At 31.7% G+C, this 20,154-nt stretch overlaps 2 protein-coding genes across 8 annotated transcripts in view; one reads left to right on the top strand and one right to left on the bottom strand.

Moving 5' to 3' along the window:
• LOC124361858 (tubulin monoglutamylase TTLL4-like) overlaps positions 1 to 10,007 on the bottom strand; it is a 79,946-nt gene extending 69,939 nt beyond the window's left edge. For all 4 annotated transcript variants that reach the window (XM_046815893.1, XM_046815894.1, XM_046815896.1 and 1 more), the window contains exons 1-3: positions 9,850 to 10,007; positions 6,243 to 7,083; positions 1,584 to 1,711 (exon numbers count right to left, since the gene is read on the bottom strand). In XM_046815893.1, the coding sequence (XP_046671849.1) occupies positions 1,584 to 1,711; positions 6,243 to 7,022 (908 nt within the window). In that variant the 5' untranslated portion in view covers positions 7,023 to 7,083; positions 9,850 to 10,007. The remainder of the gene's footprint in view (positions 1 to 1,583; positions 1,712 to 6,242; positions 7,084 to 9,849) is intronic.
• Positions 10,008 to 14,203: 4,196 nt separating this feature from the next.
• The window catches only part of LOC124361857 (beta-arrestin-1), a 97,615-nt gene continuing 91,664 nt past the window's right edge, over positions 14,204 to 20,154 (top strand). For 3 of the 4 annotated variants that reach the window (XM_046815891.1, XM_046815889.1, XM_046815890.1), the window contains exon 1: positions 14,205 to 14,426. The gene's annotated coding sequence lies outside the window, so the exon portion shown is untranslated. Of the gene's footprint in view, positions 14,427 to 20,154 lie in introns of all 4 variants that reach the window. The other variant, XM_046815892.1, reaches the window with a different exon arrangement.

Genomic DNA, 20,154 nt, shown 5'->3' with positions numbered 1-20,154 from the left:
ATAGTCACTTATTTGGTCATAGACCAGTAGTTCTAGTAATTTAGACAAGACTGGGATGACCGAAATTGGGCGGTAGCTACTTGGATCATTATAGGGACCTTTTTTAAAGACTGGACAAATTCTGGACACCTTCAGTTGCTCCGGAAAAATACCCTGACTCATACACATATTGAAGCAAAGTGTTAGTGGCTCAACAAAAGTATAAATCAATCTCTTTAACAGATTATTGGATATATTGTAGATGTCATTACTATCTGAATTGTTTAGTCTTTTAGCTGCATCAATTGTGTCAGATGGCTTGATTGATTTAAATGATAAAAATGATGAATTAATACAATTAGCTTTTAATGAATTTAAACTACTATTAATAAATGTACCGGTTTTCACTTTAATTTTTTTTATTGAGTCAATAAAAAAATTACTAAAATCTTCTGAAGTAATATCAGTTTGAAGCCTATGGGGTGTACTTTTACTCTTGCTTCCCATGCAGAATTATAGATTATCTATCTTCATTTTATTTGTTACAGCTGGTGAAAGCTAGTTATTGTTGTCAAATATAAGAGATAACTTTTATGAGAGTGCAGATTTTAAATATTTTGCACTAATATATAAGAAAAGTCATACCCATTATTACACATACTTATTTTTTTAAACTTGGTAAGTTATATTTGTTTCTAAATAGAGGGAACAATAAAAAGTTGCATGCAAATGTTTATAACAGATAAAAAAATTACAATTTTGTACAACTAACTTTATCATCCAAATGGATATAATAAGTTATATCCTACTTTTCCCTCAACACAATAAAACAAATATCATCTCATTATATTTATTTTTGAAAAGGTATTGACTTATTTTGTGGAACACAATACAAATACCAAAATAAATGCTTGGCACTGAGAGAGGTGACTGTTATAAATGCTTGGCAATGACAGTGCTATCTTCTTAAAAAGTGCTTGGCACTCAAAGAGTTAATAGAACATATTTTTTATTTAATTTTAGACTTCATGTCAATAAGTTATATTTTATTATCAAAGAAATGAAATTATATGTATAGTAACCATGATTTTTCCATGCTAACTAGTAACTTCTTACTACTAAGGCAATTCTCAATTTTCATGAGAATGCTTATGAAATAAGGCACACACATCCATAATTAGCAAATGAGAATATTTTAAAGCACAAACATGGTATCTCACAAAAGTGCAAACTTAAATAATTTATTTGTAAACATAGATTTACATATGCATGCTACACCGAGAGAAGTACTTTTAGTGATTGAATGTTTATTGAAATTAAATTCAGCTATTGCCATTTATACAAGTTTAATGTCAATAAAAGTCGTTTGACAGGTAATTGGTCTTCCGATCATACGTTAGTTTAGTTATTTAAACACATCTGTGACAGAATCGGACAAATACAAAATAATTGTATGTAAATGTCACAGCTCTGTGGTGTAGTGGAAACAAACTCACCCGGCCAGTATGAGATCCGGGTTGATGTCTCGGTGAAGCAAGTATGTTTTGTGATTCAACGTTTATTGGAATTAAATTATGCTATCATGCTATAACAAAACAACTAACCTGTCATTAAACTCTGAGTCAGATGAAAATGTAGTAACCGATTCACTGCTTTGCAGACATGATGGTTCTCTCGGTAAAAGGGCCATTTTATGTGATGTATTTCTTGAAGGCGGTACAGCAGGTAGAATCTAAAGCAACATACCAAATATCATTTGTAAATAGGTTGAATTTAATTGTACAAGATTTGAAAATACACTAAAGTATGATGACTACCACTCTGAATAATGCAACCATATGAAAGTGGAAAATACAGCATCCATTAAATTTTTAAATCTCACAACATTCAACTCCATGTTTTTTCACACAAAAAATCCCGATTGGGAGAAGCATAAGATGAGTAATTAGAATTATATAGTTTGATTTTATGTTACAGCACATGTTGTTCTTGGCCCTCTTGGACTGCTGGCTGAGCAACAATACACAAGTGAGTATTTCTTCTCAGGTATTTAATATAGTAAATGACTGCTGTAATGCCTCAGTATTATTAAGGACTCAAACAGAGCCTTCTTAAAAATTTTCATCTGTCCATCTATATAATATTAATCTTAATGCAAAGACCCTAGGGACTTTAAACTTGGTACACAAGTTCTTATTTATCTAAGGAGGTAATTTTTAACCACACTCAATGCAATGTAGCAATAAACAAGTCTCTACAGTTTTGAGGTTGCACAAAAAGTATTTAATTCTAAAACCTTGCCACTTCCATCACATATACAATGTAGAAAGCTAAGTCAATGATTCTACTCTTACATTTTTGTGTTCAGTATTACTTTTGATAACCATTTTTATGAATATAGTTTATTTTAATTTCTACAATTAATTTACCAAATGAGCAGAGTAAAATGTAAATGGGTTGGTAGTGACTGCAAAATAAATATTAATGAGTATAAATAACATTATACTATAGTTGTAATTAAAGACAGAAGGGTATTGGGACGAGCTCGACCGAAGACAGCCGAACTGCCTCACGAAGGCTCGCCCTACCGCTCCACCAATCACAGCCGAGCACTTTCCTTTTCGACGGAGGCAGCGTTGTCACGTCTCCTCTGTTGTAGCTGTCATCCGGTAGGTAGCAGCTGGGTGATGCGCAGTAGCAAACCGTGCTTTATTACGTTATTGGTTGTTGGTTATGTATGTTGTTTCGTGTGGTGTTATTGCGCTTCTGTTTGTTCGTGGCCAAGTGTTTAAACAGTCTTTTTTCAAGACTAAACCTTATTTGAAAGACAAGTGTACGCACGTACTTTCTAGTTTTACACTTTTGTGACAGACATTATTTAATTACTGTTAATTCCGTACCATGTCTCAGATGCACTGAAACAGTGATAAAAAAACGCGGTAGGCCCCGCACTCGCGTGATAAGTGTGCCTTACACCAAGGTTGGAGAAAAAGGCGTTCCATTGCGAGGCCAATCCCGGTGAGTTGGTTTGTCGAGTGAGAGACTACTTCCAGCGAGTAGAAAATTAACAAAGGATCCGATACTTCCAGTAGAAAAAGTTATCGAAAGAACTGCTGCGGCTTTGGAGATAGGAAAAATACAGTTGTGAGAATTGGAAAAGGAGAAAAATACAAAGTGAACAGAGTGGCTTGAAACTGAACACTCCTGATAAGAAATATTCGAGGTTTAAGCCTGTTACGGAGCTGGACGCCTTTCAAAAAGATGCCATCCGCCGCCATGTCTACGGATTCTTCGTGAGAAGAGAGTATCCCACAGTAAGGAAGCTACAACAAGTAAGTCTTGCAGAAGCAGATCTTTTTCGTGGAAGCAAATCATCTGTTGCCATTATATTGAAGAGATTGGGTTTCAAACACAAGAAATTTGGTAGCCGTAAAATATTAATGGGAAAGAGGAGACATCATTGCTTGGAGGTGCAGATTTCTTAGAGAAATAAAAGATTTAAATTTTGAGGAAATAGTTTGGCTTGATGAAACTTGGGTAAATTCTGGGCACTGTAAAAAAATTGGATGGACTGATGATTCTGTTGAAGGTACGTTTCCTGTTCCCGTTGGAAAAGGGGGGAGGATAATTGTGTTGCATGCTGGCAGCTCTGCTGGATTTATTCCTAACTGTGGCATTACTTTTTACATCAAAGAAAACCAACGAGTATCATGAAGAGATTGAACCACAAAGTATTTTTTTAAATGGTTTCAAGATGCTTTACTTCCAAACCTAACGAGGCCCTCGCTCATTGTAATGGACAATGCAAAGTACCACTCAAAAGTAGTTGACAAACCACCTAACAGCAGTTCTAGAAAGGATGAAATAATAGAGTGGTTAAATAATCATGACATACAGTATGAAAAAGGCGATGTTAAAAGCTGAATTGTTAGAACTTATTCAAAGAAACAAACCTCAGACAAAATATGAAGTCGACCAAAATTGCGAAAAAAAAAAACATGGTCACCGAGTACTTCGTCTGCCACCATACCACTGTCACTTTCAATCCTATAGAATTAATCTGGGCTCAAGTAAAGGAATATGTTGCAAGAAGCAACAGGAAATTTAATATAACTGAAATATTACAGTTGACGAAAGAGGGGTTGGAACGTGTAAACAGAGTCTGATTGGAAGAAGGTAGTAGACCACACGAAGAATATAATCCTAGATGCTTGGAAAAATGAAGGGTTGATGGAAGACTCCGTTGAGCAGATGGTAATAAACATCGGCAATGACAGCTCCAGTGAAGAGGATTCGGACAGTGACAGCAGTGACAATGAAGAGGAAGAAACGCGGCAGTAACGTGAGTGGTATTTTCCCTCTCTCTCCGGTGGCAGAAAGAGTGTTGGGACTTCGATGAACTGTAAAAAAGCCGTATTGATTGATAGTTTGTAATGATTGGTAAATATTACACCTTACATGTTACTAATAAAATTTGTTAAATGCATTTTAATGGCACTACTTATTTCCTGGTTAAACTGTGCAGCAAAGTCTGTTGGCTTTTTCTATATGTACTGTTTAGTATTTAATTTTTACTCAGAAATAAAAAGTAATTTCCAAAGAGGTTTTAGCCAATTATAAAATGGGCGCTATTGAAAAAGTAAATGAAAAAATTATAAGAGAAATAAAAATAATCGACTCACTAAATCTTATATTTTGTAAATAAATCCACGTTTTCTCTGTATATCAAATTGATTTCCTAAATTGAATGATAAGAAAATAAAAAAAAACATCCTTCATCACAAAATCTGTGGTTAAAGTTAGTAACACATTTAGTAATAAATTAAAAATATAACAAGTTTCGAAATATTTTTACAGATTTTTTGTCAAGTAATTAGATTACATTAAGTTGATCGATAAAAGTCACACTGAAGGAAATTTCATATCATAGTCGGATTGACGCCCTAGTCGCAAAATTTTGCATTTTGGTCACTCTAGCAATTTAAGTTTAGACACAACAATTAACAATTATTATACTATAACGGTTTTAACAGGATACCTTTTATTGGTTTAAAAATACTATCCTAAACGAGCTTTATCAGGTTCAAACTACAGTATCTTTATTTGTTTTAAGTTGATTTTTGACCGCTGCACAGTGGTCATTTCAATGGATTTGCTAAGGACTGATAAGACTGAGTATATAATTATAACTTAGCAGACTTGCATTTACTTAACGAATATAATTTTTAGTTCTTTTCAATATACTCCTTTTTTGTTTTGAAGGTAACTATTAATAACAGTAAAATGTACCATATTCAAATTATTATTATTAGGCCAATGTATATATTTTCAATAATACACTCGTGGTTTCAGTAAAAATCCTTTACAAGGTTTTGATTTCTGATTAAATTACTTATAAAATAAACAATTCTCAAAACAACGAACGCTATTAATTTATCGCTTCGATAAATGTGTCCACATGTTTCCGCTGCGAACCACCCCTACCTAGAAGCGGTTGATGTGAACGCTGTGGATGATCGAGTCAGACAGAACAACTTGGCAACACTGTAGCCGACCGGTCCCGAAGAGCCCCGAACCTCGGCCATCGCTGCCGGGTCCCAATACCCTTCTGTCTTTAATTCAAACTATAAATACATGTTACAGTCTAATGATTGTACATTGTTTATTTTCATTTTAAGCAACTTTTCTCTAATCCGAGCAAGCTTTGGTCCCATAGATGAATTTTTCTATTGTAGCTACTATCTACGTCGAACATAACTAATAAATTTCAAATTCATCAAAAATTGTTGATTTTACAAAAAAAAAAAAAAAAAAAATTATTAGGAACTCTGTTGACTTTGATTTAATTTATAGACATTTCACTTTAAATGATCAATTAATCTTAAATCACATTTTCGTCCATTGCCACACAATATAAATAGAGTTACAAACGTAAGACCATTGCAACAAAGTTTTTTTTTTAATATTAAACAGGTAGTATTGTCTAAAATAATAAATTAACTTTTCGTTTTATCTCCTTTACATCATAATAATTATGAGATTACAATTTATTTTTGTATTAAAACAAACCAGAAACCTTTTTACACACAAGCAAATTTCTGTGTAAAAGGCTGGTTGTGCTATACTCAATGAACCCACAAGAAGGGTATTAGTAAAAAGAAAAGACTTGAATAATCCAAGCTCTACATTTCATGTTGCCGAGGCCATTCTGCACGTACATAAAATTAACCCTATACACATGTAAGGGAACTATTTAAACTTACCTTTCTAGCTGTGGATGAAGAGTGTGTAGAAGGGGACACATCCCGTGGACGTTTTGATCCGACTTCTAACAATGACGTGTTCTGCTCATATTTACAGGGTTGTCTAATATGATTTCCTTCACTAGGGCTCTCTCTCATCTTGTGAAGTTTATTTCTAAGCATCTCTACTTCATAATAGTATCGTTCGTGTAAAGGCATCAAATCATTTTCTTTGGTAGGATAAAGCCATTCACATTTTGTACCATTCCAAGTATCGTACACACGGTTCGGTTCCACATGGTTTTCACAGGGCTTGCATCGATGTTTCACACTTTTCCCTACACTATCGATTTCATCGTCGAAGGGTGAATATACAGCTAGGCGTTTATTTACATACATGTCTTCTACATTAGGCGTACATGATGAGTATGACTCGGAATTCTTTTCATCCCTTAATAACTTTCTCGAAAGTTGTCTTTCTTTATTTAAACTAATACCTGATTTGTGGTTATACGTTTCCTTACTAGTAGCTTTGGTGTAATAATCTTCACTTCTCTCCACTTCCATTCCCTCACTTTTACTTCTTCTTCTACCTCTGTAGTGTATCTTGTTGCTTCTCTCCTGTTCCTCACATACTGGACACCAGGTGGCATAAGCAAATCTACACTGTTCGACACTGTTGCAACTAACATGTCTTGCAGAACAGGAGTTCTCTGCCACAGCAGTACTATTCCGTTTGTGTGTGAGATTAGGAATACCGGGTTGATGCAATTTTGGAGTAGAAACACAGGGCATAGCCATGTTTCAAAAATAATTTAGGTATGTATTATAACATTATCACCAAATAAAATATCTTCTTTGTCTGAAACATAAGATTATTGTTATTTATTGTATATTTTAAATATATATATATATATATATATATATATGTGTGTGTGTGTGTGTGTGTGTGTGTGTTCGCAAAAGAGTATCACAAACTTCTGTGATTGATAGTATTCATCATTTTAAACAAAAAATGAACCAAATGGCTAAATGAACCAAATTTGGCACATAGGCTTGAATGAGTAAGAAGAAAATTACAAAAATAACTATTATTTTCTTAAATATTAACAAAATGGCGTTCTTTGAAAATGTTGAAGTCAAATAAAAAAAACCAGTATAGTCATAAAACATTTACTAGACATCAAATACTTGATTAATTTCATTACAATTTAAATGGTAGGCTTACTTGACTCAACATAATTCGTCAACGCATAAGCAAGGACAACTACTTTAGAGGTACGTTTGCACAAGCCGAGAGCAGCACACATTTTGTCTTTTGACGTGCATAAGCTGTTTTATGTAGATTATACAAATTTTACAATGTAGGCATCACTGCTAACACAGATTTCACGTCCACTCATACATACCTATAGTATCCATAGCTTTTCATTCTTAGTTCTGTTAAACTTACATAGTTGATCCGAGAGAGGGGAGATAATGACAACCATAGTCATGACTACTGATACAGATTTTACGCACAAACTCATACATACTTACAGTACCCATAGCTAATCATTTTTAGTTATGTAAAACTTGATGCCCAAACTCAGAAATCATTGTTTATTCAATTTTTAATTTATTAAATTGAATTGTATTTAATTCCATAAATCAATATTTGTTTTAATAAACTACGACAAGAATTAAACATTCAAAAAACATCAACATTGGATGGTCTACTTTTAGACTCTTAATTGTAGTGTCTACATACAAATAATGTAGAGGGTTGGCTCCAGAATCGATCCCTGGGCGACACCAAAATTTACTGGGTATTCTTTAGTGCACTAGGGAACCGACCTAATCTAAATGAAGCTGATATAATGCTGGCTAGTGGCATACATACTTCACATCACAACTTTGCTCAAAATACCATCAATTCCTGAATATTTTTACTCGTTTTACTTTTTAGCATCCATCCATATGGCAACAATTACTTCTTTCGAGGTTACAGGGTGCAATGAGATGCAATCAGGTACAGACTTTTGTATCTGTGACTGAAAAGGGGGTTAATTCCTGCAGGTTTCGATTTAGTAGTTGTGTTCCTTTATTTCTGAATTGATTATTCAATGCCTCACATATTTCCTGTTTGCCATTTAAAACCCATTCTTCCACCTGTTGTAATAAGTTTAGTTTTTTTCACCAGGTAAGTTTCATTGGTAAGAGAGTTGTACATAGTAACTTCATTTTATATAAAGCCTTTTAGAGGTTTTTCAAAATAATTCAAAATAAAAAATACAGTAGGGCCTATTTCGCATCTGTAGTAGCCATTAATCAAATACATGGTTCTACTTTGAATTAATTTTGAACAATAATGACCAACCAAATTACGTTATAGGTTTATAAGATTGTATTAAACAATTATATTGTTATTCTGTAAAATAAAAACATCTGGCAATTATTAATTATAATAGCCTATCTATAGGTCAAATGTTTTCATATTCAATATTTTAGTTATTTCGAATTTATAGTTAATTTGATTGTTGTGGTGGCCGCTTATTATACTGTAGCCACCTCTAGCTAAAAGGGTTTAATTACAAGTATGTAAACATTACATTTGGTAGACTAGACTATTAATTTACTCAAATAATTGAATACTTAGTTATTGTTTACATAAACTAAATTAATGTGGTTCATGTTGAATACTGAACTTAGGCATTATCAAAATTTATGAAAATAAAAAGCCGAAATAATGTTTGATTTTTAAATTATTTCATTTGGTTCTATATTTAGGGTGCTTTTTCTAAAAAATTACCTCTAGAAAGTAATTTTGATGAAAATTAGGTCAAATATATTGATTTTTTGGAAAGTATCATCTGTTCCACACAGCCTAATACCAATATTTTGCACAAGCAAACAACATACGATCCTCAAAGAGTTAATCCAACATCCCACAACAGCATGACATTTAAAAATAAAACTTACTACAGATCAAAAATATGCCACACTGAAATATCCTTTCTGCCTATCTAAAAAATTTTAATTATACTGCAATAATTTACCTCTAGTGAATGGTTATCAATTTTAATTGATTGGACACTATTAAAACATGTTTTCAAACACTCTCAAACAAAACTATATGTCTTTCTACTACTGACACATGAACCAAACTACAGATCTCTACAAGACTTTAACCTGTTAACAACACATCTATTGTAATTTTAAAGGTGAAACTACCCAGAATTAAAAAAAAACTTAAATTCGTAAAAAATTTAATTATAATAACCTACGTTGTATTGATTTAAAAATAAAATCTGATTATCATTTAATCTGACCTTGATAACTTAAGCTTCCTTTTATTAAACCTTAACTAAATTACTTAAGTGATGCTCAAAATCAAATCTTCATCCAATCCATCTTTTATTTGAATAATTTTTACTACACTCAATTCTATATCAAAGTAAAAATAACTTTCCATCATTTTAAAAATTAAAAAGTCTTGAATTGAGTTGTAAGAATGGCTTGTTACCTACTTTGAGGAAGCTTACTAAGCCATTGAACAAAGATTTAGAATTTATTGATTTGCAGCTTGCAATTTTTAATAATAAATTCATAAATTTAAATAATAAATTAATATTGACACCAACTTTACCTTTTCACGCTGACTTTCTCACAACATAGCAAAATAGTATATGTTAAATCATAAATAGGCCTAAAGATTATCTCCAACATCGATACGATAACCATTACTCTTTACACATTCACAGCCAGCCACAACAACGCATAACAAGTTCCTCGATTTCCCTCGTTGTGCTCTTTCCTCTAAGATCTTGTATGGTTTTTTTTCACTACATAGAGTTATTCATAAAACAAAACTCCAAAATTAAGAATTGAGCGGTTGTTTTGATTTTACTAGTTAAGTAGCAACTTAATAAGTGCGACTAATCGTGCCTCTAACTTATTGTAAACACGAATTTAAATTATACTCAGTATAATAAATCCCAACAAAGCTCAATTTCTGTTGGTTACAGGTTCACTGTCCTCAAAGTTGAAGTAAAAATGATAAATATCGCAAATCAGTATAAACACATTTAATTTGGTAGAACTGTATATTATTTCATTCAATTTTTTACTTATCATCAATATTTTTATTTAGTCAGTACGTCATTTTAAACTGTATATATATATATATATATATATATAATATATATATATATATATATATATATATATATATATATATATATATATTGCTACCATAGAATCACAACACATCCCTAGCGAAGTTTACTAGTTTTCTACTATGTGAGAAAATATAAACAATCTTCATATATCAAAACAAACTTTGACATCCTTTTAGAATTACGAGGTGTGGCAGAAAAGTAATGAGACTAATTCGATGACTTATTTGAAATATTTTAATTTATTTTTACACATGATTTTATCACCTTCAAAGTAGTTTCCTGGGCAGCTATACAGCGGCGAAGGCGTTAGTCTCAATCTCCGTAGCAGTGTTAGAAGGATTCAAGTGGTATCACCTTTAGTTCCTCGGTTGCGCTCTGTGAGATGTTTTCAATAGTAAAAAGATGACGCCCTTTAAAGCGTTTCTTTTTTATCTTAGGAAACGAAAAGAGGTGGCAGGGACTGCGATGAGGAGAATATGGAGGGCTGGGGAATCAATCAAAGGTGTACCCTTATTGGTCAAAAACTGGTTGATAGAGATTGCTGTGTGACAAGGGAAATGTCATGGGGAAGCATCTAACGGTCTGAAATGTCCAATCTGATGCGAAGTACCTTTTCCCTGAACTGTTTAAGAACTTCTTTATAAAAGACTAGGTTAACAGGATTTCCTGGAGGCACGAATTCTCTGTGAACGATTCCACTACTATGAAAAACACAAATAAGCATGGTCTTAATATTTAATTTGCTCATGTGAACCTGTCTTGCTCGAGGAGATTGGAGATTGTACCACTCTTCACTTTGTCGTTTTGTCTCGGTATTTTACTCGAAACCCCATGATTCGTCTACAGTGATCTAGTGACTGAAAAAATGTGGGCCAGTTTCAATACTGTCAAGAAGACCAAGGCACACAATCTTGCGATTGTCTTGTTGTTCCATTGTCCAGTGCGTTGTACCATTTTGGCACACACCTTTCTCATACCCAAATCTTGTTTTATAATCGGATAAAGAGTAAAACTATTCAAACTCAACTCAATATACTCATTAGTCATAATGTGAGTTGACAGTCTGACCTCACAAGAGCCCTCACTTGTTCCATGTTCTCATCAGTTTTCAACGTTGAAGGCTTCCCAGAACGAGCTTCATCTTCAACAAACTATCAGCCGTCTAAAAATACCCTATGCAACCCAGCCTAACACAAAATTTAACTGTACATTGTTGCTCCAAACTTGAATGTTTCATTTTCAAAACACGCCGCACTAGAAACACTTCACTTATCACCATCTAAGGGGTCACGTAAGCACAGGACAAGGTTGACACTTGTACTGGGTTTTTGGAAAAGACCAAAGTACAAGTTGCATTGAGGAGAAGATTGCAGTGTAATCAGGTCGCTCTCAATGATTCCGTTCCATCACTTTTCTGCCACACCTCGTATTAAACAGCAACACATTATTTGTATATAACGTAAATAAACTATTAAATCAATAAAAGAAAGAAGGTAATAAAGTTGCAATAGCAAAACCAATAACCAATAAACCGTTCTACCGTGGTTAATTTAATTACAGCTGTAAATACTCTAAGACAACCTCCTGAAATTTTTCCGTACGCTCAGGTAGGGGCAAGGAAGAATTTCGATACAGAACTAAACTTGACAGTAGATATGATATGCTTGTGGTGCTAAGCAAAATCAGCTGACTCCAACGCTTTTACGCTCACTAGAGCTGCATAGGTTTCTTCCTAGTAAATGTTTCTATATCTAAAATAATATTTTAATACATGGAATTTTTGCTATAGCATACTCATAAGTCAGTTTTAAAAAAATACGTCCTTCGGATTTTTACATATCATATCCAGTTATATTAATGCATAATTATGCAAATATATATTATTTTGGATAAAATAATAGATATAAAATTACATTTAGCTTAAAATGAATGATTTGCATCTTTTCTGACATCAGAGGCACAATAAAAAAATTAAGAACTATTTCTCAAGTGTGTTAATCAAACTTATTTATTTAAAGAAGATTTGGTTACACAATTTAAGATCATATTTCTGTATACACTAGCTTAGTATGAAATTAAATTCATATAGAGATGAATGTACATTGACATCTTATCATCATTGCTTGAAACGACATTACCGTTAAAACTGTACTTTTATAGAAGCTTCACTTCTAGCTGACCAAAAACTTGCCAAATGCTACCTTTTTTCCTGACAGTAATATCTTCCTAAGTTATGAAAGACTTGACAGACACTGATCATAATGCATTCCTCACAAGTTCTCCATGTACGAACACGGCATTGAGATACACTTAATTGAGATACACTTCTGAATTAATGTGTAATATCGCTTCTAACGTTGATGCGGCACACTGTATACAGCCAGCACAACCCACGAAGACTAGGGAAACACAGCTAAAATTTATATATATTTCGCTACTTTTTAAATTAATAGAAAGTGCCCGTATTATAATTATAAAAATCTGAATACATAATTAAATATGTGTATGGCAATGTTTTGTTTCTATTGATATAACAAAGACTCGCTGATTGTTATAAACTTGACATTGTTACAAATATGGTCAATTTATTGAGGCTCTCTTACTCATATTTGTATTGCTGTTAGTTAAATTGCATTCTATATATCCTTAGAGGTTTGCTTCGGTGCGTTAGCTAGGCCTACTTAAGGCTACAGTATTAGCGTACCGTGTAAACACCATAATTACAGTAGCAAATAGCGTGTCACCTCGTATCACATACTTAATCATTTAGAAGCAAAAGCTTTACATGATTGATATTGTTCGACCGTCAGATTCTGAGATGTCAACACACCGTGATCTATATCACCAAAACCTTTGGACACACCGGTGGCCTGGAGAAGCAAAAATTGCAGCATCTTTACCAGCTACAATTTGAAACTAGTCTGGATTCGTGCAATCTTTCCTGACGAATTAACCCAGTTATGAGAAGCGGATTCATCACTGAAGAAAACCCGCTGGTTCTGCCGCAAGAAACTTCACTGACTGAGCAAACCGATTTCTAAAAAAGTTCGAGTAGTAAGAAGTTTGTTGTAAAATATATATATATATATATATATATATATATATATATATATATATATATATATATATATATATATATATATTGCATTTCGCTGTTAAAGACCTTGTTGTAGAAGCGGATTTTAGTCATATTCTTGGGACAGCCACCAATCTTGATGTCAGGTAATAAATGAAACAACTAAATCATTTCGTATAGTTCAAAAAATGTTTGTACGACATTCTTAGTAAATCATTAAGCTGTTAACGAATTTATGCGAAGTGTCCTATTTACCAAGCATCTATTGTGTCAATGGTGTTAAGGAAAACGAAAAGTCTATTGACAATACAAAATACCGTATACTCTGAAGTTTGACGAAACTTCTTTTTTGTCTGTCCGTAAGCTATAGACGAAGTTTAGTATGGGCCTTCATTTCTATATAGGCAAAACTGAATTTGTTTACGGTGAATGTTTCTCCATTGGACTTTGCAGTATACTTATTTTCGGAATATATTTTTTATTGTATTATGAACTGTCGCAACATCTCCCTTAAAGTGATTTCTTCATTGTTTTCTAAGGCTAGAAATCATGATGCTGGCAACATAAAACGTAATGCAAAACACATGTATTTACTTTTAATGTAAAATTACTTAGAAATACTAAGAAAATGTTTTATAATATTGTATTACTAAAGGAAATTATTTTATTACATATCACTTTGAATATACTTTTTATCTCTTTGGTTGGTCATGGCCCCTTTGGCCTTCAGTCATTTAATTTCTAACACCATCAGACCAGTCTGCTACTCCGCTACTGCTAGTGCTAGGTATTGTAATGGTGGAATTGTTCTAGTGTTGTTTGTTGTGTCGTAGTTTTGTGTGTGCATCGGTCTATAAAATTGTTTTCTTCCGTTCATAAGTGCAGTATAACAATGATGAACGTATATTTTTTATCAGTGATTTGCATCAGATATAGGAATATTTAATCCGTTGTTCTTCTCTTATTCAGGTAGAACATTTTAAGTTACACTCTAGATGTAATTAGTCCTAACCACGAAAATAATTTGTCTTGCCTCTGTCATGCCAAATTGCATATCGTATGTTTAAAAGAGTACTTCAATTATTTACGTATGTGTTCTTCTAAATAAATACATTTTCAGGTTTGTCTTAACCCTTTTAGGCCTACATGTTTTCAGATTTTCCATGCAAAAAATCCCTCCTGTTCTTACAAACATTGTTATACTATTAATGAAAAGAAAAGTAGGATCTTCCAAACAGTATAGATTCTTAAATGAGAAATAGACATCCAAAAACTGTGCTTTTTAAAATTTAAAATTATCAACACAACTTTTTGAAAAATAATAAATATAAGTAATATCTAAGTACTGGTTACATTTTTGGATATTACTATTGCCAGTTAGATATTCCAAGAAGGATCTCATAAAAAATTAACTGAGAAGAAGCAATAATGGCATACATTAGACGTTTAATTTAAGTAAAATATCAGCATAAACATTGTTTGACCTTTACGTCTTCCTTTACCTTGTCCATAACTATTTTATTTACTTAAAAAAAAAAAAAAAAAAAAAAAAAAAACAGTAATTTTATGTCACAACGAACAGAAACATAGACAAACTCAATAAGTTATGTCAGTCAGCTGGACATCGCGTGTCACTTGCAACAAGCGAACTTTCCTGGATTTTTGTTGTGCCTTTATATTGAACAAAAAGTTAAGGCAACTTCTCACTTTATTTAGAACTGAAGGTATCCTTGAGTTGCTATGAAAGTGATGTGATATTTTGGATGGGTAAGGGTGGGGAATTAGGGCCACTTCCTGGTAAGATTCCATGATAACTTGTATTGACAATGGAAGGCATAGTAGATACTATCTCAGCCATGCTACCTGAGAAGATTGGAGGCTTTCTCTGTTTAAGCCCCTAGACTACTAGTCAAAGCGACCAGGGAAACGCTTAAAATATGATAATATTTAAATAAATAAAAATACCTGTCTTCACAAGTGTTTCTCAATACATACTAATTTTAGGACAATTGTTGAGTCATCAATGTTCTTAAGTAAACACTAAGTAACAATTAAAATATGATGAAATCTTTAACTAAATTATCGATTGAATAGATAAAAAATAAACATCTACTTTGCTCATTTAAAATTTGTATAACAAAAACTTTGTAAAATCTTACAAACTAACAGCTTAACTGAGTTTGTTGTCAACTATTAAAAATTCTTTAAGATTTAATTTAAACAGGCAGTATTTGTATTCTTTGAAGCTAACAATGGAGTCACACAGCTTAAGCCCAAATTTGAGAAGTTCCTTCCGATTTCAAGTCTGGCTTGACGAAAATCTATCAGATAGGCAGCTATGGCAGTTGCCACATTGCATTACCTCCTCCTGTAACAACAATAATTCGCTCAGATACTGTGGTTCCTTGTGTGTTAGAACCTGGTGGACCATGCAGGACATAAATAGCCTGCAAACAGATTCCGTTGGCAGTAACTTAATACGATCGAATCACCTCAAATTAAAAATGAATTGTAGAGCAAGCATCTTGAAGTATCTGAAAATACAATCTCTATCATCCCGCAAGACAGTAAAAGCAAAGAAGCAATAGTAAATAACCGAAAAGGTAATTTATTGCATGAGCTGAAGCTTAACGAATTCTGGCAGCAGATTTCTGAATTTGTACAGACCTATCATTTTGCCAAGAGCACGCTGAATAGCATGAATGATGTTATCAAAGAATGTAAGATCGCTATTAAGGAAGATACCAGATGCCTGACTTATCCCCTTGACTGCCACACCCGTGTTAACACGGGCGATCTGAATTTTGCTTTCAACTGCCACACCCTTGTTATCACATTTGAAACAGTTGCTTCGCTACATGACGCTAGCAGCTGTAAGATGATACTTACACATTGGTCTTTAGTAGTGTTTATTGAACTTTTACAAATCCACAGTAATGCTGTTACAAAATTGCTACTACTCTCCAACAGTCAACTAAGGAACTATCACGAAAGCACATAGGGAAGTTTTATCTGGACACATAATTATATTGTTTTCTATTTTTACAATTTCGTTTTTGAAGTTCCTGCTGCAAGTTTTTTTAATTTTCTATTTTGATTGTGGTTCAGTTGGTACGGCAGAAATCAGATGTGATAATGATAAGTATGTTTTATCAATATTAAATTTGTCAGAGTGTGTTGTTAGTTAGGCTTTCATCAGTGTACTTTTTCTGAAAATGACAGTGATTAGGATGCGACTCAATTTATCAACCATGACCAACGTGACGAATCAGGTTATTCTGATCTAGTTTGGTAAATGAAAATATCACTCAAATTGATCATGGTGGGTGTAAAACTTGCTACATTTGCACTGACTAGAGCATCTCTGAGCGTAACAAATAAACACAAAAATTGTAACGTAAGTTGATTAATTAGCTAGTATGATATCATAAAACATCACAAAATATAACTTATACTTTATTAGGATTCTGTTTATTAGGTTTAGATATAAAGTTAGCTTAATTATAGGTTTTTTCAAGATTTAAGTTGTGTTTGAAAGTGAGTTGGCATGGTTGATTAAGAAATATGTGTACATATGGAAACAATTTCAAACTTCAAATAGACTTTGGAAATAAATCCTACCTACCAACTGTTATTTATTTATTTTTATTAATGCCTTTTTTACAATTACTAATAAATTTTATTGAAATACCAAACTTTTGGTTTAACAAAAAAAAAAAAAAAAAAAAAAAAAAAAAAAAAAAAAAAAAAAAAAAAAAAAAAAAAAAAAGTAAATAAAAACACTAATTTTAATGATATATGTGGCAGAGCATATATTATAGAACAAAAACAAAACTGAAATCTTTTACTATTTTGTAAATATTTCCTTTTCATAGAACACTGCATTTTGATCAAACATTCTTCAAAATGACACTCTGAATCTTAAAATTTTTTCTTCTGCCAAAGTGATAAATGTTAGATTTATTTATTTTTTACATTATTTCTAACTTCTTCATGTACAAATAAAAACAATTCATCTAAATTGGTTGATAAATAAGAAAAATATATTTTTCCCATCAGAAAACAATTGCAGCCGAAAAATAAAAATCTTAATATTCTTTAAACTTTAAGATTCTGTAAAATCTAAACTGTAGGAGATACAAGGGTTAACTTTAACTTAATTAACTTTAACTTTGCCTAAAAGTTTGGCATGGTTACGTATATAAATGAATGAAACAACCACGCCAAATTTCATCAAAGCCTGAGATGGTGGGTGTCAAAATACTTCTTTTTTTTAGTGTGTGGTTAATTTGACATGGAATGACCCCATACACTGTTTAACTTATTAAGACAGAATTTATTTGTAGAAATAACACAAATTGTAGGAAATAAAAAACTTAAGATCTTTTTCAGATTTCCAAACACGATATCATTTGGTATTTCTTAAGGTTGTTTTTTTATCTAATTTTGTTTTCTTTTTTGCTATTAAATTCTATTAATATTTTTAACTTATATGCCAACATTATTTGATAGTTCACAAAACCATACTTTATATGTGGATGATTCCAACTTTAATATTTCTGCAATAATACATGAAGAATTGGAAATATGCTAAATGCAGATAAAAAATTAAATCTTGCAGTTTTTTTACTTTACCTTCCCTACAAAACCAACTAATATCTATATTCAAAAACACATTTGTTTTGGAATATGTTTACACAGTCAACATCAGAAACATGAATAAATTGTTAAAGCTATAAAAAAGAAATTTGAATAATATTAATACTAAAAGTTATGATTCTGTCTGTAAATGACCACTTTAGAAGTTTGGAAATTTGTAACTCTAGACTTATGTATGGCATGTATGTCCTTAATACTTTGTAAACCAAAATTTTCTTTAACCTGATACTGTACGACTTTAGATACAATTGAAGGGTAAAAACATGTTTATTTCTGAACATCGCCATGTAGGCCTGTAGTAAAACCAAAAATATATTTATTAGACAGTTCTTGGAAGGTAAAAACAATGAGTTTTAAAACCAAAACTTAAGAAATATATATTATGTTACTTAGATTTTTTTAAATTGACGAATTCCTAAATATTTTCTTAACTAAAAACTTAAATTTCTTGATTAGATACAAATTGTTAATGTAAACTATAGTGTAAAAAATTGAGAAGTTAGGTTTATTTTAGTCATATTTAGCTTTATATCTATGTATACCTGTTTGATTACCATAATTATGACATAATTCGTTTGTGCTCGGTTTAACATGTTTTTAATTGATAAATACTAATTAAATTGAAATAATCCTTAATTCCTATTATTTTGAAGTTTTGAAAAGTTCTTATTAGTACTTATGTTTTAAAATTAATTGCAAATGTTATTAGCCTATATCCAGCGTACATAAAAACACATGCATTATAAATTACAATTAGTTTTGTATAACTTTACCCTGATGTTTTACTAAAATATTATTGTTTTCAAGTATTTAACAGCTTCAGTAAGTTGTAAAAATTTTGTATGATTTTGTATCACATTTTTATTAATATTTTGCTGTTAAAATCATTAAAATAAAATGTATACAAAGTCCAGTATAGGCATAAAGGTATATATTTTCACAGGTAATATAAGTTAATAAATAAATCATTGCTGTGTTATTCATCAAAATACAGGTAAGTGTAACAATTTGACAGGGCTTTCTTGAATATAACAAAAGTTTCAAGGAAGAAGGAAATGTTAGTTGTTAAGTCTCTATATATATTGTTATCATATGTGTGTTTACAGAAGCTTATTTTATCTGAAGCTCGTTCTTACATTGTGTTGGATTTTCATAATCTGGTGTTGTTTTCAACAATAAGTGAGGGTTATTTTATAACCAAACGTCTTTTTCAGACAATGAAAAGCTTAATTTTCTTTAGATTGGTTGAATATTAATGTGGTTCTGGAAAGTTCACTAGTGTAATATGTGCCTAGGAACATAACATTAACTAAATAATTATCATAAATAAATAATCATTAAATAAATGAAGTTAATTTATGTCATGCATTACATTTATAATAGCCTACATCTAAATTCACATTCGACAAGACCTGAAGTATTGACAATTCTGCTTACTACAATTGGCATTAGTATTAAAATGCTAATTTTTCATCATAATTTTCAAATCATAATTAAGTGCACAATATGAATAAAACTTCAGGTTTTCAACATTTGTCATGTTTTAAAGTAAACTTGTGAACATCACAAAATTTCTTGTATGTAATTTGTATTTTTTTTATCAATAAATTCGTAATAATGGTAATTTAAGAACAAATTCCATATTTTTACTATAAAGGAACTCCTTTTCCTTAATAATCAGTTTTCATACCAATAGTACTGTGGTTATTTAAAGTATTTTTTTTTAATGGTTAGATATTGACTACTCAATCACACAATACCCAGTAGGTGAGGTTTAGACAAAATTTGACATGTATGTACATTGCTTGGAAATTGAAATTATTACTTTGGTGTTATAAACAGGTTTCACTCTCTGACTTCAGCACCTGAAAAATTGTCCTATAAATTAAAATTCCATTCATCCTGAAGTGGAACAGGACACAAAAATGTATATCAATTACCATAATTTATCTCAAGTGCATGTTGTCATTTAAAAAGGATATGCCTATGAAGTCTCCGTTGTTTAGCAGGAAATAGTGTGTGAAGCTATGGGTAACAG

Source organism: Homalodisca vitripennis, chromosome 5, assembly GCF_021130785.1.
Source record: "Homalodisca vitripennis isolate AUS2020 chromosome 5, UT_GWSS_2.1, whole genome shotgun sequence".
In the NCBI taxonomy this organism is placed as follows: domain Eukaryota; kingdom Metazoa; phylum Arthropoda; class Insecta; order Hemiptera; family Cicadellidae; genus Homalodisca; species Homalodisca vitripennis.
Note: the sequence above shows the minus strand (reverse complement) of the source record. Positions and strands in the feature narration are given on the sequence as shown.